The 22,177-nt window shown below is 59.5% G+C and overlaps 1 protein-coding gene and 2 long non-coding RNA genes across 4 annotated transcripts; 1 reads left to right on the top strand and 2 right to left on the bottom strand.

Moving 5' to 3' along the window:
- Nucleotides 1-7,799: 7,799 nt before the first annotated feature.
- Nucleotides 7,800-9,784, bottom strand: NKX2-3 (NK2 homeobox 3). Its single transcript, XM_048311557.1, has 2 exons — nt 9,236-9,784; nt 7,800-8,561 (listed from the first exon to the last, which is right to left on the bottom strand). Exons 1-2 carry the CDS (start codon nt 9,576-9,578, stop codon nt 7,921-7,923), a joined length of 984 nt encoding a protein of 327 aa, XP_048167514.1. The 5' UTR covers nt 9,579-9,784; the 3' UTR covers nt 7,800-7,920.
- A 187-nt stretch (nt 9,785-9,971) lies between these two features.
- LOC125329520 lies at nt 9,972-13,161 on the top strand. 2 transcript variants are annotated; one of them, XR_007205188.1, is made up of 4 exons: nt 9,972-10,067; nt 10,964-11,018; nt 12,124-12,268; nt 12,414-13,161. It is a non-coding gene; the product is annotated as an uncharacterized LOC125329520 (long non-coding RNA). The 2 variants fall into 2 exon arrangements; XR_007205187.1 differs by having other exon boundaries at nt 12,124-13,161.
- A 1,769-nt stretch (nt 13,162-14,930) lies between these two features.
- On the bottom strand, nt 14,931-17,590 carry LOC125329465. Its single transcript, XR_007205159.1, has 2 exons — nt 17,461-17,590; nt 14,931-15,497 (listed from the first exon to the last, which is right to left on the bottom strand). It is a non-coding gene; the product is annotated as an uncharacterized LOC125329465 (long non-coding RNA).
- Nucleotides 17,591-22,177: the final 4,587 nt, after the last annotated feature.

The following is a 22,177-nucleotide window of genomic DNA, read 5'->3' as shown; positions in this document are numbered from 1 at the left end:
ATTTGGCAGCCCTGCAGCTCCTCCACCCAAGAGGGAGAAGCAGAGATGGCTGGGAGACACCAGGGCAGGATTAGGTTGGAGAGCAGGGCATTAGACAGGAGTTTACAGAAGATGGGTACAACTGGGCTCTGCCAGGACAGATGTCTCTGCTCAGGAGCTGAAAGCTGTTGGCGGCAGAGCTGCAGTTTTGCCTTTAGCCCTCACTGTGCACTGGGGCAATGGGGACAAACCCCGTGGAGGCAAAGGCATAAATGGACCAGGGCTGGGGGCGGATTCACACTATTAAATCCATCAGCTGCTGGAAGAAGCTCTATAAATGTCAGTGGGTGACGGCATGATCGAAAGTGTCACCAGGGTGTTTTCCAGGAATAACTACCCACAGAAGTGCTGGGGGAGGGAGTGAGACCCCCAGGAACAGGGAAATGAAAAGTCAGCACAGCCCAGAAATGCTGCTATGTGAGCACCTGGCTTAAAGTGTTCCCCTAGCAAGGACACAGCCTTTCTGGTGGCTCTGCCAGCTTACCCAGCAGCAGCTGGGTGTTGCCCAGTGCAGGCAGCAGCAGCCCTGCAGGGAATGGCACTGCCTCTGATGGGTTTGGCACTGCAGGGACAGTAGAGGTGCCATGGGGATTCCCATATATGCCTTGGGCCAGGCCACAGTGGACAGGAAAAATGTCCTGCTGCCATCTCTGAGCTGCATGCCTGTCACAAACTAAGGGCTGGCCGTGGCAGCATGCTGCTGCTGCCCAGCTCTGCCAGGGTGGGAGTGTTCCCTTGCCAGCCAGACTGGTTCCTCTGGCACCTTTGGCACGATGAGATGCCCAGAGGCAATGGAGTTATTGGCTGGTTCAGCTATGGCCGCTGCCCTTTCCAAGGTCTGATAATGCCTCTCTGTAGCCACACTGCTCTGGGTCTGTCCTCTGGCCTCCTAGGTATTTGGCTGTGCTTCGAGTAAGATCTCTCCTCCTACAGCCTCTTCTGAGTAAAGAGACTATTTTTGGCTTTCCAGCAAGGAAGCAATGCTCAGCCCGGCAGAGTTTTGGAGACAATCCCTTTTCCTTTCACTTTCCTGCAGGATCTCCATCCACATCCAGCACAGGCAGGGATTTGCTGCCTTGCTTTCTTGTGTCCAACTGCCCTTTGAGCCCTGTCCTGGGTTGGGTGAGCCCCACAGCCCCTGAGCAGGCAGAGCTGGGAAGCACCACTGGTCTGGCCCTGCTCCAGGTAACAGGTCTGGGGCTGCCGCAGCTGTGCTATGGCACAAGCCCAAACTATTTCAGGCAGCCTGAGGTTGCCACGCCAGGAGCAGCCCAGGAGCCTCCAGCTGCCTTCCTGGGGTAACTGGAGATGACTGCACTCCTGCAGGTTAAAGGCAGAGCTGGGGTGAGGGGAGCTGGGGGCCGAGGGTTCATCTTACTCAGTGAAAGAAGGGGAGATCCCTCCAATGTCTGTCCTGTACCTTCAGCTGGGGCTGGTGGGCTCCTGGGCTGCTCCTGCCTTCATGACCCCACACAGGGCGCTGAGGTCCCAGTGCTCGGAGGCTTTTGCCAGCCCAGCTCGGGGGCAGGCAGAGGAGCAAGAGCACTGCCCTGGAAGCCACATCCCTGTGCTGTCTCTGCCAGCACCCTGGGCTGCCCTGAGGTTTCCTGCCCCACAGCCCCTCTGCAGTGGGTGCCTGACAGCCCTGCTTGGTGGGAGGAGGTGGCTGGAGCCCACGAGGAGCAGAGAGATGGGCTCACCGCCTCCCTCCTGCCCCAACCCACCCTGGCTCTGGGATTCCTCAGGGCTCTGTCAGGCCCCAATAAAGTTGTACAAGTTCTCATGACCTCCCGGCCTTACAGCAGTGCCAAACGCAAGCGCCGGGGCTCCTGGACACAGAGCAGACATTGCCTCTGGTGGGCCTGGAAACCCCTTCTGACCCACTTTGCTGCCTGGGTTAAACTGAGAGACAGCTCTGGGCTAGGCTGGTCCCAGCCTGTGTGCCTCTGTCCAAGCATGGCACTGCAGGGAATAGCCTGAAAGGCTATTTCCCTTTCTAGGCAGGGAAGGTACCCTGAAAAGTAAAGCTGAGGCTGAAAACCTGCTTTCTTGTCTATAGAGAACCACTAGAAGAAGCAATCCTCTGGGCTGGGCTGGAACAGCTCTTGGCATGTCTGCTCTGATGGGGAGATACTGATAATACCCATACCTAGTGCAGGCTTATGTGTCAAATTCCCCCACCACGGGACTGCAAAGTGGCACCCTGGCTGGAGCTGGGTGTGGGCAGGGGGCCTGTTGCACTGGGGAGGCGGCCAGAGGTGGGGAAGGAGCTGCTCCTGGGCTGGATGGGAGTGGCACAGGGGTGGCAGCAGGGGTCACTCTTACAAGCGTCCTCCATGAGGGCAGCCCGGGCACGCTGTGACACTAGAGCTTGTTCTGGGATCATCCTCAAAAGCAGCTGAAGCGATGGCTGTTCCAGGAGATTGGTAGAGGCTTCAGCCCTAATCTCCCTGGCCCAGCATGCCTGCAGATACTGCACTGGCAGCCAGTGTCAGCCCCAGAGAAAGCCTGCAATGCCCCCCGGGGCAATATGGCTTTGGGACTGACATGGGAGACTCCTGGCAGGCACAGACCATGCCTGGCACGGCTTGGTGGTGCCAAGAGAAATGTAAATCCACGCACCTTTGGACGCCCGTTAGACCTGAGCAGTACGTCAGCTGTCTTATTGCCAAGGGCTATAAAAAAGGTAGGGAATTGGGCCAGTACTGGGCTGTGCCTCAATGCGGGACGCAGCTCCCTCTGGTGAGGACGCAGCTGTGGCAGGCACCAGGCGCTGGACACCAGCAGCCGTCCTACGTCCTTGAGCAAGAACTTGCACGGAGGAAACACGTTAGCTGGAAGCCGCAGGCAGTGTCAGGGCATCAGGAGTTTTAGGGGAGCTCCTGGAATTAGGTGAAACGCATCATTCCGGGGCAAAAAAAAAAAAAAAAAAAAAAAAAAAAAAAAAAAAAAATCAGAGCTAAAAGCCTACTGGGTCTCTCACAGAGAGAGAGACACGCCGGGCGCTCGTGCTCAGCTAAAAGAACACAGTAAAGCATCGCTCGCTAGCAAGGGTCCTGCACGGTGGCTAGAGGCTGGGAAGGGACACTGGCCTCGTCCCCAGCTCTGCCGTGGCAGCGGGGCACGGGTGGGTGCGTGCCTTTGCTGCGTGCACAGCCCGCAGCGATGCTGCCCGGTGCAGCAATGCTCCCGCGTGGGTCGGGAGTCCCCCAGCTCCCGCAGGGCTCTGCCGGGGGGAGACACCCACCTGCCCAGAGCCCACGCAACCCGCCCAGGCTCCCCGATGTCCAGTCTGTCCCGCTGACCATCCTAGCGGGGACACCACACCCTGCCCCGATGCTCCGCAGCCCTCCAAGCCTTGCAGGGGGACTCGGGCACCCCCAAAGCGAGCCAACACCAGCTGCAGAACCTCCTCGTTGCGGGACGGCGGGGACAGACGGGTGTCTGTCACTCCCTGTCCCCGGGCACTGGCCGATAGATGGCGGTGGCGTATCTCGCTTGGGGACAGGCCCCGGGAGTTAAGTGTCCCTGTCCCTGCTGGCAGCCCGGGGGACCTGAGGATCCCAGGCAGTACCCCGGGACCTCGCTGGCCCCGGCACCGCCCGCCCGCAGCAACCCCGGGCGCGGACAAGCGTCGTCCCCGGGGAAGTGTCTGTGGGTTTTATTGCCTAGGTGGGAGACGGTGGCATGATGCAGCCAGGAAAGGCTCTGGCAGGACGCAGGGGCAGCTTTGACCTTCAGCAGCACTCTGCCCTGGAGGGGACGAAGATTCAGTCCCCCTCTGTGGATGGGTCACCTGGATCCTTGGTTGAATCAGAGAGGATCCCTCGTGGGTCACCTGGATCCCTAGTGGCAGCACTGTGCCTGGTCTCACCGTTGCGGGAAGAAAGAACAGCTAAAACACGAAAAGTCCCATCACCCTGCTCAGTCAGGTGTAGTCATCTTGTGATGCAGTGACTCATCCAAGGGAGGGAGGCAGGTCCCTGCCCCTTGTGCTGGCAGGCAAGTAGTGGGAGAAAGCCTCACTGGAGGCTCCATAGCACAAGTACCAATATTTTCATTACCTGATCCATGGCTGGCAACGGCTTTCTTGGCACTGGAGAGTTCTTGTGTGACAACCTCATATTGCCATTGCCAGGAGGAGCTTCCAGCATCTCCAACACCTGATGCTCCACAGAGCCCCAGTGCCCGAGCAGCCTTGGCAGCTCCCAGCTCAAAGGCTGGGGTGGCTGCAGTGGGAAGCTCTGCAGAGCCAGAGCTGCCACTCCACATAGAGCAGCAAGAGCTGGGCACCACACTAGCAAACATCTGGGTCCCCAGGCTCCCAACCCAGGCAGCAGGAGGTGGCTATGATCGGGTTGAAGTAGATGGGACCAGAACCCAGGGATGCCTGCCCAGATCCACGGGCAGCCTGTCCAGCCTCACTGGGAGCAGGCATCTCCCTCTGCATCCAGGGGAGCTCCATGCTGATGGCAGCAAGGGGGTGGTGGAGACAGAAGAATGAAGGATAAGAGAGGGATGACCTCAGCAGTAGGGAGGGACAAAGGAAGGGAAAAAGATGTCAGGAAGGAGAGGAAACCAGAGCATATCTGTGGTGCTGCAGAAGGAACAGCACAGCTTCTGTGTAATCCTGAGCATGATGGAAAGGCCACAGAAAACCACCAAGAACTGGGCTTTGGGTGGAGCCTCCCTAGGAGCCACTGGACAGAGACAAGTTCTGCTCATGGGCTCCTCCTTGTATAGGAAACTTGAGTAAAAAACACAACTGGAGCCTGCATACAGAGTGGGTCTGAAGCCTGGGAGTTAAAACCTAGCTGCCCAAAAAGTCCCTCCTTCCCTTTAAATCAGTGCACTTAGAGAATTCCTGTTTGAAATCAATCAGCACCTTCCCAGCTTGATTCCCAAACAGCAGTAAATCCCCCAATCGACCAGGAAGAAACACACGCCCTCTGCTCCTTGGTTATGGCCATCCCCATCCCTCCCTCCCTGATGTCCCTCTGGCCATGGCACCACCACAGCGGGACCATGCCGAAGGAATTTCCACCAGAGATTTCCCTGTGCCTCTCACCCTGCTGGAGGCATCCCGCTTCATCCTGGAGTGTGGGGGACAGGGTGCATCATGGGCGGGTGCTGCCTCCAGCACAGCCACGCGGCAACTTCCCTCCATTGTGTCTCCCCTCCCTGGGCAGCTGGTCCAATCTGCAATCTCCCACCATCTCCCTCCCACTGGCCTCCGCCGGCTATTCCTCCTCTTTGGAGCGCTCCACTTCCGCCACCCTGCTCCGGGCCCTCCAGTACCGCCGGCTCTTTGTGCTGTTTTGTCCTCCCCATCAGGAGCTTTGGGCGAGGCTCTGCAGAGGGGTCCCTCCCACTAACCCCTTACCCTTCCTCCAATCTGAGCTGCTGGGACAGCTGGGATCTGTCCCAGCAATGGGGTTTATTATGGTGGACATCTAGAAACTTCCAGCACCACGCAACATCAGCCTGCAGTCAGGCCTCTTGGAATCCCCCGGCTGGGCGCCGTTCCAGCTCCGTGCAGGGAAAGAAGGGTCAGGGTTGTCACCAGGGGCAAGTGGGGGAGCTCAATACTGACCTCACAACTATGGCTGGGTACTGTTGGTGCTGGATCATGCTGGTCCTGCCCAGCATCACCTCTTGCAATGCAGCTGTGGGCTCCCTGTGTGTCCTTTCGCTTTACAGACCTGTCCATGCTCTAGAAACTGACTACAGACCCGGGCAGCATGTCCCATGCTGGGGCTCTGGTCTCATCCAGAGGCTCTGTGTGCTGCTGAGATGCAGTGGATTTCTCATCAACTGCCATGTACTTTGAGGGGATGTGTTAAGGTGGGAACTCCTCTCACACACCCTGATTTTGGAGGAGCTGCTATTGTGGTTACGGTTCCTCTGGCTTGCACACTGAAGCATGAACTCACACGAGTCCCCTATCTTTGCAGACAGCAGTCTGGCAGAACACGGAGGAAAATGCAACTCTTTCCTATGGCAGAGACAAATCTCCCCAGCCTGACTGCTGCTGTGAAGAAAGAAAGCGCATTACCTTTGTTCTTGGCTATCCTGTTTCTACCCACGAGACCACAGGGCCATAACCACTCATCTCCGAAAGCCAAGAGAGGGCCTGGGCTTCCTCTCCTGCGACACCTTACTGCCATCCAGCAAACAATCAGCTGGGCGTGCCGCATCCTCTCCGAGCGCCGGCCCCGTGAAGCCTGCCAGCCCCGGGGTGGCTCGCGGGACAGCGGGGTGCTGTGCCGAGCCAGGTTGGGAGCCGGGGGCCTGCGGTTTGTCCTCTCTGTCCCTGCAGTGGAAAGAATTTCTCCCGTTCCTTTCAAACAGCAAACCCCGAAGGTGCACGTTCAGCTTGAACGCTGGGAATGTGCAGCCTAAAACCCGGGGTCAGTAGCGTCAGCGGTCGTTGTTACCTGCTGCTTCTGCGAGGGCAGAGCCTGGTCCTCTGCTCGGGACAGAGGGACTGTCACACAACACACATTGGGAGGTCAGGGGAAGGACAGGGTGGGCAGCGCTGCGTCAGAGGGGTGGCATATCGAGCCCCTGGTCTGCGTCCTTCGCGCCGGCTCCAAGAAGGCTCCGCTGGAAATACCTTCGGAGCTCCAGCGTCGCGGCCGGACAGATGTGCGGGACGGCACGGGAGAGCTCCCAACGCCTTTGGTCCCCGCTGCCGCCCGGGGTGCCCCAGACGGGGCTCTGCGGGTGTCCGGCCCTCCCCGGCGCGGCTCCGGCCCCGCTGCGGGGCTCGGCAGCACCCGCACGGCAGAGGCACGGCCGCGGAAGCAGGGCCGCCACCGCCCCGAGAGCGCCTCGGCGGCGACAGCGGGACGGGGCGGCCCGGGACGGGACGGGACGGGCGGCAGGCGACCCCGCGGCCGGTCCCGTGGGGCTCGGGGGCCTCGGCGGCCCCCTCCCCCTGCAATCGAGCGAAATGGCTGAACATGTAGCAATAATGCCCCGGCATTCAGGCTGCCCGGCCCGGCCGGCCCTAATCAGCGGCCCGCGGACCCCCCTCCTCTTCCCCTGCGCTCCCAGAATGGGGAACAAAACCCAGCACGTTTCTGCAGCCCCCGCGCATAAAGCGCCGGGCCTGGGCCTCAGTGGGGGGCAAAGCGGCCCGTCAATCTCGGCGCCGGGGCCCCTTTGTCCCTCGCCTCCCTGCCACACCTTTTGTTCCCGAATCCAATAAGCGCCTATTCCCGCTACCTTCCTCGGCGGCTCCTTTCAGCGCTGGCCCGGCGGCCACAATGGGCCCGGCTCTGAGCTACGCGGCCCCATTCAGCGCCCTTGGCACGCTCACAAGCCGGCCGGGCCGCCCTGCCCCGCGGGCACGACGCGGCGACCGCCCCGCCGCCGGGCACGGGCCCCGGCCCCTCCGCCGGGCACCGGCCGGTGGACGAAGGAGGATCGGGCGGCGAATATTGCACCTGGTTTATTGACTGACTGGGCGAGCTGGCGCTGGCAGTGACCGATACAGAATAGAGACAGGGGCCGCGGCACTAGCGGGCCCCGCCGTCGGCTTTTTACAAGCAAAGCTGCTCCGCTGGCGCGGCGCGATCGGCTCCGGCCCGCCCGGCCCGCCCGGCCCGCCCGGCCGTCGCGGCGGCTCCGCGGGGCGGCGGCGCTTCGCTGCGGGCTCGCGCGGCCCCGTCCCGCCGCGCCGCTCCGCTCCGTCCGTCGCCGGCCCCGCACCGATGCTCGCGAGAGCGCCGGGGTCCCGCCGCGCCGTCCCGCCGCCGCCTCCGCCTCCGGTCCAGGGCGCGTGGCGCGCGGCCGGGCTGCGGTGCGGGTGATAACGGGGCCGCGGAGCCGCCGGGCCGTCCTGTCGGTCCGCTCCCGACCCTCAGTGCGTGCGGGCTACCAGGCCCGGATGCCCTGCAGTGCGCCCTGGCCGCAAGAAGGCCCCGCCGCCGCCTGGTGCAGCGGCTGGCTGCCGCCGCTGAAGCCCCCCAGGCCGCTCACGTTCACGAAGGGGCTGGCGGCCGCCGCCGGGCTGCAGGCGGCTTGCATGGACGCGCCGCCGGTGCCCGCCGGGTAGGTGCAGCCGTAGCCGGGGTTGTAGGAGGCAGCGTTGCCGTAGCCGTAGGCGGGGAAGCCGTTGTAGGAGTAGGGCCCGTTGTACGCCGAGCTGTAGCCCTGCGACCCGCCGAGGCACGGCTTGCCGTCACGGACCAGCACGGGCACGGCCACTCTGCGCGGCGGCGGCGGGGCCGCCGGGCCGCCCAGCTCCAGCGACTTGTCCTGCCGCTGCCGCTTGCACTTGTAGCGCCGGTTCTGGAACCAGATCTTCACCTGCGTGGAGGTGAGCTTGAGGCTGCTAGCCAGGTGCTCCCGCTCGGGCGCCGACAGGTAACGCTGCTGCTTGAACCGACGCTCCAGCTCGAAGACCTGCGCCTGGGAGAAGAGTACGCGCGGCTTCCTCCGGCTCCGCTGCTTCGGCCTCTCCGCCTCCTCCGCCTTCTCCGTTGCGTCCAGCGGCTTATTCAGGACGCAGCTCTCTGTACGGGGGAGCACAGGTCACGGGTGTGCCTCGCCAACGCCGGGCGCTCGCTGCTCCCGACAGGCCCCATCGGCAGACGAGAGCTCCGCGCCGCGCCCTGGCCGACCCCGCGCCTCTACGCGCCCGTCGGGGCACCGCGGTGCGGGCGGGAAGGCAGCCCTGGGACCGGACGTCTCCGGCACCGCCTGTGTTTGCGAGGGCCCGATTCGGGCGGCGGGGCCAGGAACGTCCCCGCACCTCCAGGCCGGCTGCGGCGTTACCGCTGCGGCACCGCGTGAAGAGCTCCGGACCGCGTCGCGCACAGCGCCGGGCACCTGCTCCGCCGCCGGGCCCCGCCGCAGCGGGTGCGGACTGGGCCTAACACGACCCGTTCCTCCTTCTCCGCTACCGAAATTACGGAGCGCGGGCCTGATCCGGCACCTCCGGGCTAGGGCCATGCGGAGGCACTCCCCGGGGAGGAGGCGAGCGAGGCACGGAGGAGGGCGGTGGCAGCCCCGCGACGTGCCCGTCCCGACTCGACATGATCAAGGGACGTGGAGCGGGTTACAGCTCCAGGACTTGGGCTTTGCGGGGCGATGCCCGAGGGCTGGGAACGCACCACGAGCAGACAGCGCGTGGCCTGTCCCGGCGGGGCGGTGCAGTGCGGGGAAGCGCGGCGGAGACGATACTCACTTGGGTCTCGGACCGCCGGGTCCAGCTCTTCTCCCGGGCCGGGGGCCTCGCAGGAGCCACGCAGTACGGCGTGAACGTAGTTGTCGGCGGAGATCCGCGCGTCCGCCTGGCTGCCGGGCGCTGCCATGGGGCTCAGGTAGGAGAGCTTTTCCTCCTCCTCTTCCTCCTCGCCGTCGGAGAAGCGGGCGCCGTCGGCGGCCGCCAGCAGGCAGGCAGCGGGGTGGAAGTGGTGCTCCAAGTGGTGCGGGAGCTGGGCCCCATAGTGCGGGTCCTGCTGCTGCTCCAGGTTGAGGATGTCTTTGACAGAGAAGGGTGTGGAGGTGACGGGGCTCGGTAACATCATCGGGGCAGCGCAAGCGGCCAGGCAGTCCCGCGGGCCCGGCGGCGCTCGGGCGGCTGCTCGGCGGGGAGCGCCGCGCCCGGGTCGGGGGGAGCAGGCAGCGCCGAGAGACGAGGGGCCGCGCCTGCTTCTGTCTAAGTTGCCTCCATTAGCTCAGCGCTGGGGGTCTGCGTTTTGTTACAGCTTCTGCAGGGACAGCCAAAGGCTCGGGAGCCTCCTCTGCCCCGGGCCGGCACGTCACGGCAAGGAGGGGCCGGGGGCGGCCTCGCCATTGGAGGGAGGGGGAGGCAGAGCCGGCCCCCTGCCCGGCTCCGGCCGCCCGGCCAGAAATAGCAATGTATTAAGGCTGCACTCGGGGAGGCTGCTTCCCCGTAGAGCGCCCCGCCGGCCCGGCACCCGCCCGGCGGGCGCGGGGACGGTGCGCCGGGGTCGGGGTCCCCGCAGAGAGCCGCGGCAGCCGCCGCCGCGCCCCCCAGTGCTAAGCACGTGTAGGTAGGTAGGGACCCCCTCCCCGGCGGACCCCGCTGGCCCCTGCCCGCACACAGCTCGGTCCGACCCCGGCAAGGGCCGACATGTGCGGCTCCGCCGGCCCGGCCTCCCCGCCCCACCAGCACGGCCCCGCAAGTGCCTCCCGCGGCCCAGGACGCGTAGCGGAGGGGGAGGTTCGCCTCCGCCACCCCGCACCCCTCCCGGAGCCGACGGCGACCCCGCCGTCCCGGACGGACCGTAGCTATGCGACGTACACGTAGCCGACCCCCTCTGCATCCCCCTGCACCCCCGGTCCCTCCCGCCGGTGCCCCCGCAAATAACCCCGCGACCGGCCAATCTGCAGACCGGCCCAGCTCGCCGCAGCCGGTGCGACACGCGTTCGCACAGGGAAAAGCGCGCTTCGCCGCCGCCGCCGGATCGGGCCCCGCTGCCCGCGACCGCCAGGCCCAGTCGGGGCGGACCGGGCCGGGCCGGGCGGGCAGGCCGGGACCGCGGTAACGCGGGGCTGGGTGGAGAGCGCGATACCGCGGTCGTCGGTGTTTCCTTTCGTTGTTTTTCGTTTTCTTTCGTTTCGTTTCGTTTTCTTTCGTTTCTCCCGCCGGTAACGGGCGGCCAGCGGCTCCGCGGAGCCACCTCGCCTCCGTGCCGGCGGGTGACGCATCGAATGAGCCTGCCGAGCTCTTCCACACCGCGGGTCCCCCGGCCACAGGGCTTCGCCGGGTACCGGCCGAGTCCCCCGGTGATGCGGGGGGTGCCGCGGCCCCTCGGCGCTCCCCACGGCCCCCGGACTTTTGCAGGGGCTCCGAGCTGCCGCGGCGCCGGGAGCGGCCACACCGAGGGAGGCGCAGGGGGTCCTTGGTGAGATATTTCGTTGTGATTAAAATCGTGCTGCCCCGCAGGGCTTGGATCGGCGACGAGGGGAGGCCCCTGGAGCCGGGCGCGTACGCCGGGCAGGTGAGTGTCCCGGCGCCGGGGCTTTGCGGGGCCTTCCCGGGAGTTTCTCTCGTGTTGTTAACGTCCGGTGGCTCCGCCGTTTAGCGGCTCTATCCGTGCCCTCGTACCTTCGTCTTTCTGCACGCCCCCGAGATGTATTTACTGGTGGCACAGCCCGGGACAGGAGCCGGAGTCCCGAGCACTTCGCCGCAGCTCATGTGCTACCGGTGCCGCAGCGAGGCCGGTTCTCGTTCCCCCGGCACACCGGACTGCTGCCACCACGCAGCTTCAAACCCCTCGCCATATAAATTCAACGATTCGATCTCTTCTCGCCGCTCCCCGCCCGCTCCCCATGCGAGACGCCTTCCTGCGGTCCGGACGGTGTACGGGGAAAGGCGCCCGCAGTAAGCAGGCCTGACCGGGGCCCGACTCTTCCCCATGCCGCCGGTGCGCAGAGAAGCCCGGCGCTGCCTCTCTGCCGGGGCCCCGAAAAGAATTAGTAACAATTAGCTCCTTATCGGTGTTACACATCCGCCACCGTCCCGGACCTGTCCCGCCCGCCTCGGGGCCCCGGGCTCGGGGACGTGCAGGCGCGGGGCCCGGTGGCAGCGCGGCGAGCGGCCGGGCTCTGCACAGCGCCGCGCTCCCCGGGAGCCCCACTGCGCCCGGGCTTCGCGGCAGGGAGAACAGCGTCAAGGGCCGGTGCCCTCGGTGGTGGCGGCCGTAAGAACTGCCGGGCTACAGCCGATGTCCGCCTGCCCGTCCGTCTGCGGAGCAGCAGCCGCCGTGCCGAGGGCCAGGGCCCGGCCCCGGCAGGGTCTGGCTCGTTTGGCGCCATCGCGCTCCCGCCCGCAGAGGGATCCCGGACGGGCCGACTGCCAGGCGCGGCCTGTGGGCTCTGGGAGCCCGGGTCGGCCATAAACAACGCTTCGGGATGTCTCCCCAATGGTGCGAGTGGTTCTCCCGCTGGGACCCACTCATTTGTGCTGCTGCCGGCCACACGGACTGCTCGGGGAGCCCACGCCCGACGGAGGGAGCAAGCCGCGGCCGGGCCTTTTCGGGGCGGCCTCATCTTCCACCAGTCTCCCGCTGGGGTAACTGAGCCCGCGCTTTCCCCCCATGCCAGCATCCCCTCTTTGGTGGAGGCGGATCGGCGGTGAGTTCCCGGCTGGAAAAGCCGAGGAAGCGAGGTGATGGTCGGGCCCGACCGTGCCTATACTGAGGCGGCTGGCGCCGAGGAGCACTACTGGACCGAGGCGAGCGGTGCAGAGGTACAGAAACCAGGGGGAGGAAGGAGCGGGGCAGCCCTGGTACCTGCCGGCGGGTGTCAGCCCCAGAATGCGGCTGCAGGGCTTTCCCGAGCCGGCTGGGCTGGGGTCACCGGGCTATTAATGGTTATTATATTTATATCATTAGCGGCGTCCCCTGAGCTCTGTTTACAGCAGGGCCTTGTTGTCCCGGCCGCTCCTGCGCTCTGTTTAGACAGGGGATTATTGTAATGGATGGAGCTCGCCGTGCGGATGCTGCAGCGGAGCCAAGAGAGCCAAGAGCTCCCCCCCCCCCCCCGGGCCCGGGGAGCGAGCAGCAGCCCTGCTGCGGCCGCGCACACCGCGGCGGGCGGGCGGGCGGGCGGGCGAGCAGCGCGCTCCCGCCCGAGGGCCCCGGCCGCAGGCAGCCCGGTAGCAGCGGCCGCGGCCGGGGGCCTCGCTCGGGGCGATGCTATCAGCCCCAGGGCTGCTAATTGCTCCATTAGTCTCGCGGGTGCGGAGTGCTGGAGCCGGCCCTGCGCTAATGGCCGTAAACAAACAAACACGCTAATCCGGCCCTGTCTCCAACCCCCGTGCTCGGGGAGCCAGCGGGGCACGGCGGCGGGAGGCGCTGGCCGGGCGGCACCCACCTGCCCGCCGCCCCAGGAGGCCCGTAGCCGGAGCGGACCCGCGCCGCCGGGAGCTGCCCCCCGCACCCGGCTCTATTTACACAGAGCCTGCCCTTGTGTAAACGCTGCGCGCCGTGGTTTATCTCAGGGCCCGTCTGGTTCTCGTTCTCTGTCAGCAGCGCCCGGTGAAGGATGGCCCTTTCCCAGGAGCTCGGTCCTGATTTATGTGAGAACCGCAGCGCGCCGGGGACGCCCCCGCACGGCGGGGCCGGCGACGCGACGCGGAGAGGCGGCGGGTCCCGGGGCAGCGACCCGCCGCCGGGGCCGCCGGTGGGGCCGCGCCCCGTGCAGCCCGCACCGGCCCCGCACGGCTCGGTCACCTGCCAGCAGCGGACCCCGCCGTCCGGCACGGCACGGCGCGGCACGGCACGGCACGGCGCTCCGCCCTCTCCCGGGTCCGGCTCTCCTCGCACACAGCCTCGGCGCCCCTCACGGTGCACAGCGGGCGCGCCCCGAGGGGCTGCGCCAGGAGCGGACACGGAGTGGCTCCGCCGGCAGCTCCCAGACCGGACTCACTCCCTGAGTGCGCCCGCCTGGTCACGGCTCCTGGGGGAAAGGATGGCGTTTATTCCTGCCCTGTCGCTTGCACAGGAAAGGCTCTTTTTCACAGCTCTGAAAAGAAACGTTATCAGTATTCCTCAGGAGAGCAGAGGGCTTCTGCAGGCTGTGGATCCAGGTCTGGGCATGGGATGCTGCATGCTCACCCAGCAATAGGCTGTCTACATCTCCCATTGCTGTGTCAGCTGTGCGAGGGCAGTGCCTAGACCGTCCTGTTCACTCGGGTCTGCCGCTTGACACCTGCCTGCACCTCTCCGAATCTCAGAACCAGCTGGCTTGGTTTGACCAAGAACCACCCAAATAATGCCCATTTTCTTGAGAAATACATCACTGCAAATATCTGCTTTTCTTCAGTATTTTTTTGCTCCATTGACATTGGCTGATTTACTTCTGTTTCACAGTTCTTGCAGGGATGTATGGCTTGGAAATATGTCCTGAAACAAAGCCTCAGTGAAAAATAACTGTTTTCTTAAGGTCAGAACCAGACTCTAGCATTCTACACATATGTTTTCAAGGTGGGAGGTTGGGTTGAAGGATACCAGTAGCTGTGTGAAACATTCAGTGTTCAGCACTTTGAGGGATAGGAGCAGCAAATGCAAGGGAGCTGCCCATTGCAACAAGGGGAACTCAATAGGCTTGGACACCAAAGGGGAGGTTGTCCTTGATTTCAGTGCCTGATGGGCCTCTGAAACTGGGGCTGACATGTTGAGCTTGGTGAGAGCCAACTTGCAGGAACAGGTAAAGGTCATCCTTCATCTAAGGCAATGCAGGATAATAAATGCCAGTGCCAAGGACCCCCTCCTGTCTGCTTTTATTTGGCATCTCTTGTGCACAAAGGATATCCAGGCTTCACAAAGCCACCCTGCTGCACAACACAGCCCCATGACTGTGGACGTGCAGAGGGTAGCAAAACACCTCTTCCTCTGGAGTAGAAGCTGTCAGAAATCACAGTTACTGACCGTGCAATGAGAGGGTCCCCTGTCCAGCAGAAGGAGGACACTGCTGCAGGCACATGTACATCACCCTGTTGGTGGAGCACACCCCACAGCCTTTCTGGGAGCCCCTTTGCTCCGTGTCTCAGAAGCCATTGCTGTATGTTTGCGTCCACGAGGTTAAGAAGCTGAAATTCATCCTTCAGCAGAGGCCCAGCATGAGGCTTGCTCACCACTCGCATCCACAGGCCTGCGTACCACTTGCATCCCATAGGGCTTAAGTGGAGCCTAAGTGGACCCTGGGCCTTGTGCTGGCGACCTGCCCAGTGCTGGATTTCAGCTCCGAGCCCAGGCCTGCTGCTCTGATTCATGCACGTAATCCCGCTGAGGTCAGCGGGTTTCATCCTGCTCCCACCACAGCCCGCGGGACAGTTCACATGAGAGTGGCAGGGTTAGGCTCTGTGTTTGCATGTGCCATAGAAAATGGAACAATTAAGATTAAACCAATTAAATTTTAACAGGTCTGGAAAGCGTTTTATTACATAATAAACTGGAGGGATTAACCACATCGGGCTTTGCCGTGTGTGTGCTGGCAGAGTGGTTCCTTGCTGTCCACAGCACTTGGTGTTCCTCCGGGCTGGGGACCTCCCTGCGCTGCCGCTGGGGCCGGCTCGCTGGCAAATACAGGGGCCTGGGAATGCAGCTGCATGCTGGCTCCTGCTCCTGTCCAGCACTGTCCCCCGAAGCATTCTGGGTGCAATGCTTTCTTTAGCCCAAGCAAAGCCTTTTCTAGAAGAAATTCTGCAAATTATACGGTGGCTATTTCTATGGCTTCCTTTGGGGAGAGGGAAGCCCTCGTGCTTCTGTGCTGGTGAGGAGCAAGTGGCTTGGCTGGCTCTGTGCAATGTGGTGACAGATGTCTCATCTTGGAAACAGAGCTGATAAGTTACTCTTGTTTAGGGCATCTGCCTGGCAGCCAGTCTCCACTTCTCTCCCTGATTAATCAAGATTCCTATGGCTGTTCCCATGCAGATGAAGCCGTCCCGGCCATGGCTACCCCCGGAGCTGGCAAATCTGTGCAAGAAATGGTACACCACTGTGGGTTTGCCAGGGTGGTTTCAGGGTAATTGAGCTGAGAAAGGATGCAGAAACCAGCTTTGGCAGAAATTATGCTGCAACCTTGGCTGAGCACATGCATAGGACAGTGCACAGGCCTCTGTGTGGTGGCATTCCTCAGCTCTGCTGGCATTTGTCTGTAAGGGCTGACATTTTCTCCGAGGGGCACCCACAACCAGTGGCTGTTGCACTGTTCCGTCTTCTCAACTGTAATTTGATGCTGACCAGCTCAGGAGGATTGGACACAAATATCCTCTGTCATGCAACAACCTGCACTTGGGGGCTAGGAAGGAAGATGGGGCTGGGGAAGCTCATAATTTCTGTCTCTTCTGGGTAAATATGGGTCCAAAGCCTGTCAGGCTCAGCCCAAAGACATTTTGCATGATGCTTCCAGAGGCTGCAGCAGGCCAACTTCCAACGCTGTGTTGGGTTTTTCTCTGGAGGTGGAAGGGTTGCTGTGGGTGGGGACTGTGGCATGTTCAGGGACAGTGAAGGCAAACTGCTCCCTGGCTGATTACCATGCCTGGAAAGGTTAATGGCAGAGCATTTAATACCCATTCTTTTGTTTTCCTTTGGAATACTTTTTGTATTTAGCCATGGCTGCTAATGTGGTTCCCTCCTGAACCCAGATCGTCACCAACAGCTGCTGTATAAATAGGGCAGCCCCTGTGTCCTGCACACGGGGAGGCAGGTAGGAGATTTGCAAGCTTCTGTTAATAGTTTATCTCTGAGTCTGCCTAATGAACTATCCTGGCAATTACTGTGCAGAAATTGTTAGTGTATCCTGATGATTCAGAACTTTCTAACAACAACTCTGGACCAAACTATAAACTGTTTTTCTATCTTGGAGTGGAGACTTGAGAGAGGACTCCTAATTGTTCTCATCCCCTCAGGGGCCAGAGCTGGATTATCCCACACAGGCTTCTCTACAGACTTGTTTTTAGTCTATCGGTGGGCCCTCTGCCAGACCAAAGGGATGGGGAACTGTTTTCCAGATTTAAATCCCCCCCTCCACCCTTCCACTCCACTTACACCTCTGAGGAAGAGCATGGATTAGAAAGGATTTGCCCTCATGGGGCTTTGGTTTGGGTTTGTGAAGATCTGTCCTTAAAAGCGTTGCCTTTTTTGTTTTATCCCTATGTAAACCTAACTCCCAGCTTTACGTAGGGAACGGGCAGAAGTGAAGTGCTGTGTTGTTCAGAGAGTAGAGATCTCCCATTTCTTTTGAAATACCTGCCTTTAAATGGTATTTCCTCTTGGAGACAATGGCTTAACATGAAGGACAAGCAGGTGTGGATGGACAAGGGTGGTGTTTCAGGAGCAGGGCATGGCTGGACCCCTCCTGCTGTGGCTCCTGTGCTTCAATCATGCATACAAGAGTCTGGGTGACTCAAAGACTCAGCCAAAATATGTCCCTGTGCCAGCACTGACAGGGCAACCTGGATCTCTTGGTATGGTTCCTGTCTTGTCCCGGTGCTGCTGATGTTCCAGCACACTGGAGACCATGGGCATCCAAGCATCTCTGGGATGCTCTCCCAGGGACCCATCCCGGTGGTCTGCCCCGGGATCCATCCTGCACTGTGAATGACCCATGCAGCAGTGCTGTGTCAGGCCAGCAGTCAGGCACTGGGGCCATAGCAAAGGTGTTGGGGAGTTCACATGGAGCCAAAGTAGTTCTTCCCTTCCTCATCCTTCCCTTGCCGGGGTGGCAAAAGGCCACACTGCCGGCCATGCCCTGTCCCACTGGAAGCACTGACGCCTGTCTGGCTGCCAGGACACCCCGCCAGCCCTGTCCCAGGCACGTTCCCTGCGCCCAGCAGCGGCGAGTGGGCTCTGTGCCGCATCCCAGGGCTGCCTGGGCCCAGGCTCCCTTCTCCAAACATCCCTCCTGCCGTGCACCCGTGGTACCCCCGCGACTCACCCACGTCCGCCCCGCGCACCCGCCCTTGCTGACGGTGGGGAAAGTAGGAGCCGTGTCCTTGCGCTGACCTTCGTCTGACCTTCCAGTAACGCTCGAGAAACCCTCGGAAAGGCTTTCTCATTGTGCAGCCCCAGGGTTTCCAGGGAATTAGTCAGCAGGCTGGAATTGTGCTCTGTGTATGTGACCCCCCCTTATCCCCCCCTCCTGCCTCTCCCATCTCTGGAGCCGGACCGGTCCAAGAGATATGTTGCCAGGGTGACAGCGAGGTGTGATGGATGGACAGAGAGTGGCTGTGGAGTGGCAGGGCCGCTGGTCAGTAACCCAGGGCTGTGTTTATAAGAAGGAAGAGGCTGTTTCCTGGAGCTAACATAATGCAGCTCTAAAAAAGGCAGGGGAAATACATCATGCGAGGGGAGCGCGGCCCGGGGAGGGGAGGGCCACGGGGAGCTCAGCACCACAGCGAGCCTGCAGGTCAAGGTGCCTTTGACAGGGGCCTTTTTTATAGGCCATTTGCGTGAGAGTTCGCTGCTGTTTCTCTGCAGCCCTGACAGCGGCTCAAGGCCCAGCCGGGGTTTGGGGAGGGTCTAATCTAAACTCGCCGATTTCCAGCCCTTCTCCTGCAGTACCCGCTGATTTATTTGGAAAATAAATAATCGACACTGACTATTGTTTCGTTGCTGTGGAGCGACAGTCCCCTGCCCTCGGCTTGGGGCTCTGCCCTATCCCATGGCGGACACTTGGAGGAGCAGGGCGCTGTGGAAGGACCCTAGTGCTGAGAGAGAGTGGCTTAGTTCAGTGCTTCCATCTGTCCCCTGCCACGGGGGAAGGGGCGATTCTTTTAGCTGTGGTCCCTGCAGGGGGTGGGCACCTGGGGCATCACTCACAGTGCTCATTGTGCTGGACTCAGAGCTGGGGCAGTGGTGACCAACTGGACAGGCAAGGGAATATCCCATCCTCCTTCCCAAATGCCAGCTGTGGCGGTTTTCCTCCCTTTAGCCACACTGCAGTGCGTGAGGCTCTTGTGCCCAGCAGTGGCATCTCCCCCAGTGTGGAGCCAGGGGCTCTGCAGCCCCACACACCTGCTGCTGCCACAGCAGTGGGGTCGTCCCCATGGCTCATGTCACCTCTGAGCCCTGCAACCACGCCTCCCCTAATGTCACCCGTTCTGCCGGAGGGTCTGACTGCAGGAGAAGCTGCTGCTCCTGGCGCGGCAGACAAGGGTTTTCACTCCCCAGCCAGCAGTGTGGGAGCTGAATCCCCCAGGCAGGTTGGGACACCGGGGCCTGAATCATCATGACTAATCAAAAGCAGCACCCCAGAAAATAGACCCTGATTTTTCCCTACCACCAAAAAAAAAAAAAAAAAATTAATTAAAAAAAAAAAAAAAAAAAATCCCAACTAAAGTATTTCAGAAAAAAAATCCTCACACAAAAAGGGAAAAAATCAAGGATCATTTTTCTGTAGGCCCCAACCTTTCCTGAGTAGGCATAACTACTTCTACTACAGCTGAAAAATTATTTAAATGTTGAAAATTTTTTCTTTTTTCTTCTATTACTTTTATTCTTACAACTCTTCAATGGCTGAGGAAGTGATACTGCATTTAGGGTTTTTCTTTTTTTCTTTTACAAAAATGCTCTAATTTTGTAAAGCTTGAGAGTAGGGAATAAAGGATGAGAAAAGAGGAGGAAATCCAGCATGAACGTCAGCCATCATCAGGCAGCTTCAGGGCGGCAGAGAAAAAGAAGACAAGGAAAACCTTGAAACACAATGCTTTCAAATTTCAAACAGTTTTCTGTTTTAGAAAACTGAAAGGAAAAAGTTGCTTCAAAATATCCCATTGAAAAGTTAAACGAAATTTCTTTCCATAGAACAGTTTTCAATCTAATTCTTTTTGAGCAAGAAAATTTTAAGCAATTTTTTTACAGAATAAGCATAAGTTTTATAATTTGTTTTCCACATCATTAATAATAATTCTACCTCAATATAATAATAAAAATCATCAATTTACATTTTTCCAGCAAATACATGTGTTTGGTCCTGTCTTCACTAGTGTGGGAGTAATTTTTAAGTGGAGCTTTATTTTTGGCTGAGGCTTTTGCTTGTCCCTTTTTTCATTGGAGGAGTGTTCTGTCTTCAGTGCTTTCATACTTTCCCCACTCTAATTCATGCAAATATTGCCACATGCCCAAATTCCTCAATGAGTTCAATATTTATCAGCAAAATTTTTTTTTTCAACCCAGCCTGTTCAGTGTCTAAAGCCACTTTCTAAATAACTATTTGATGAGTATTTGTGTATTTAACATTTGCATTGTTCTAAGTGACTTTCAACATCAGATTCTCTCACCCACTTTTCCTTCAAATTAGCACATTCACAGGCACTTATATATGAATTTGAGTTTGCCCAGATTTTATAAAGCTGTATTTGCAAAAAAACCCAATCCATATTTTGAAGCTATTTCGTTTTGTCTGACATATCCTTCACAGCTGCCAGTGCAGGGAAAGGCAATCCATACTTCTGGAAGCCCTTGTGCTGGCAGTCTGGGACAGTGCTGTCTGTCCGGGGGCAGCTGGATCACACTGGTCCCTGAGCAGCCCATCCTCACTGCATGGATGTCTAAGATCAGCCGTGAACATGGGCTGAGTTTTTTTAAAAAGCACTCTTTATTATCGTTTTCATGCCCAGTTCTTGTTGGATTTGTGTCGGCCCTCTGTGGCACCCCGGGACACGCGCTGTCCAGGGAGGAAGTGGGGCTGGGGAGGGGCAGAGGGGGCTTGCCTTTCCAGCACTGCAGATTAAGGCCGCCTGGCTCCTCTGCAAGCCTCCCCAGGTGGCCATGATATTTCTAAAGGACTTGTCCCTGTGCCGCAGTAAGCTCATTAGCTAATTCCCTTATTACAGAGCATCAACTGAAGCATGTGTGTTTAGGCTGCCAGGGAGCCCCCTCTCACCTTCCTCCCCAGCTCTTCTCCCTTCCTCGCTACCCCCTTCTCTTTGTTTTAGCTGAGAAGGTGGGCTTTTAAAAGTCCCCTTGCCCAGCCATTTGGAGTGCAGGCTCCTCCCTCCCTGGCTAGTCCCAGTCTCGAGGTACCCGCAGTGACAGGGGTGGCCAGGGCAGGACCCCACTCTCCCAGCATGGCAGCACAGTGCTCTTGCCTCTGCCCAAGGGCCTTTTTGGGCCCGTTCACATTCCCACGTCAGTCTCGGAGCTTGGCCAGGCAAAGGCACTGAGGGGCTGATTCAGGCAAAGTGAGGCATGGGGAGGTTCCTAGGAAGAAGACTGTGGCATGAAACAGCTGTGGTGGGATGCTGCTCTTTGCATAGTCACCCTGGGTTTTGAGAGGGTCGATGGGCTCTTGCCCCTTGTCCCCTGACCCCAAAGCTGTCAAATTCTCACCTGGAGGTGGGGAGCCAGAGCTTGTGGGGCCAAGCCTTTTGCCCTTAAGCATGGAGAGCCTGGGGACCCTCTTCCCTCACCTCCTGCTCTGGGAGAAGCCCGGTCACAACCCCTGACTGGGGAAGAGGGATGGAGTGGCAGCCCACCCTCTTCCTTCTGGGGGGCCACACTGCAAAATCCACCTCGCGCCGGCGCTTTCCGGCCCTCTGTGAGAATGTACAGTTTGTGGCTCCTTCATTGACTTTGAAGAATGTCCCTTTATTCACAATGTTATTTCCTTTAATCACTGTGAGGTTGCAGGAAATCTTCTTGGAAAATTGTTTCAGATTGGCTGGAATTACTGTACTGTTGCAGGGATGGAAAACTCACTTGAACTTGTTTTCATTTTACCCTAAAAAGTCACTGTCCCCAGAAGGTTCAGATGAATTTGGATAAACATGTGAGTTCTGAGGATGTAGTTGTTGTTGAGCATTTCTTTTCCCTCCCTTTTTTTTTTTCCCAAATGAATCTTTGTGGCTTTCCAAGTTCCTGAGCTTTACTCAAGACCAGGGGTACAGAACTAAAGGAAAAAGGGACCTTTGACATAAACAGATCATAAACAGACTGAAGACAGGCAAATACATCATTAAGTGACACAACCCAAGAGTTGAGAGATAGAGAAACAGTGACAGCTTTGGCCATCAGCTGGGAGCTGAATCAACCAAATTTTCTACCTGAGCATTTCTGTACTGGCTGACATAGGAAAGACAAGATGTGCTAAATCTTGGCTTTCACAGGAGCTTAGTCCCATTTCCACATGAAATTCTTGAATTCTTGTGAGTAATGGAGAAATGTGGTCTAGGTGAGTGTGTGACTACATGAGAGCACAGCTGCCTGGAAAAAGGTATTGAAAGGGCAGTTTCCCATGCTCAGTCCTCAGACAGGGCCTGGTCTTGGTTTAGGGGTACTCACTGCTTTCATCAGTGATCTTCTCCTGCAGCACCAGTCTGCAAGAGTGATTTTCCTGAGAAAGCAAAGAAACCTGAAATAAACCTGTTGATAAGAACAAATATAGGGCTCTTCTATGAGTTGGCAAAAATCAACATTGGAAGCAGTGGCTGGGGAATGAGCAAGGTTGCTCTGTGGGAAAGTAGCTGGAGGTGACAATGGGTCCCACAAGGAGCGTGAGACGGCAACAGCCCAAATGAGAAGAGCAAAATCAGACCAGCACATATAAACAAGGTGTTTGTAAGACACCTGATGTGATCCTGCTGCATTTAAAGAGTGTAAGACTCAGCACTGAATTCCACTTGGGGCTCGGCGTTTCAAGTTGCTGCTCTTGG

This window comes from Corvus hawaiiensis, chromosome 8 (assembly GCF_020740725.1).
Source record: "Corvus hawaiiensis isolate bCorHaw1 chromosome 8, bCorHaw1.pri.cur, whole genome shotgun sequence".
NCBI lineage: Eukaryota > Metazoa > Chordata > Aves > Passeriformes > Corvidae > Corvus > Corvus hawaiiensis.
The sequence above is the reverse complement of the archived record's forward strand: the minus strand, read 5'-3'. Positions and strand labels throughout refer to the sequence as shown.

Bases quoted from the DNA above. Each gene is read 5' to 3' on its own strand.
- NKX2-3 (XM_048311557.1), bottom strand. From the start codon at position 9,578: ATGATGTTACCGAGCCCCGTCACCTCCACACCCTTCTCTGTCAAAGAC. The intron at 8,562-9,235 runs GTGAGTATCGTC...TCCCCCGTACAG, and splicing joins CCCGGCGGTCCGAGACCCAA to AGAGCTGCGTCCTGAATAAG.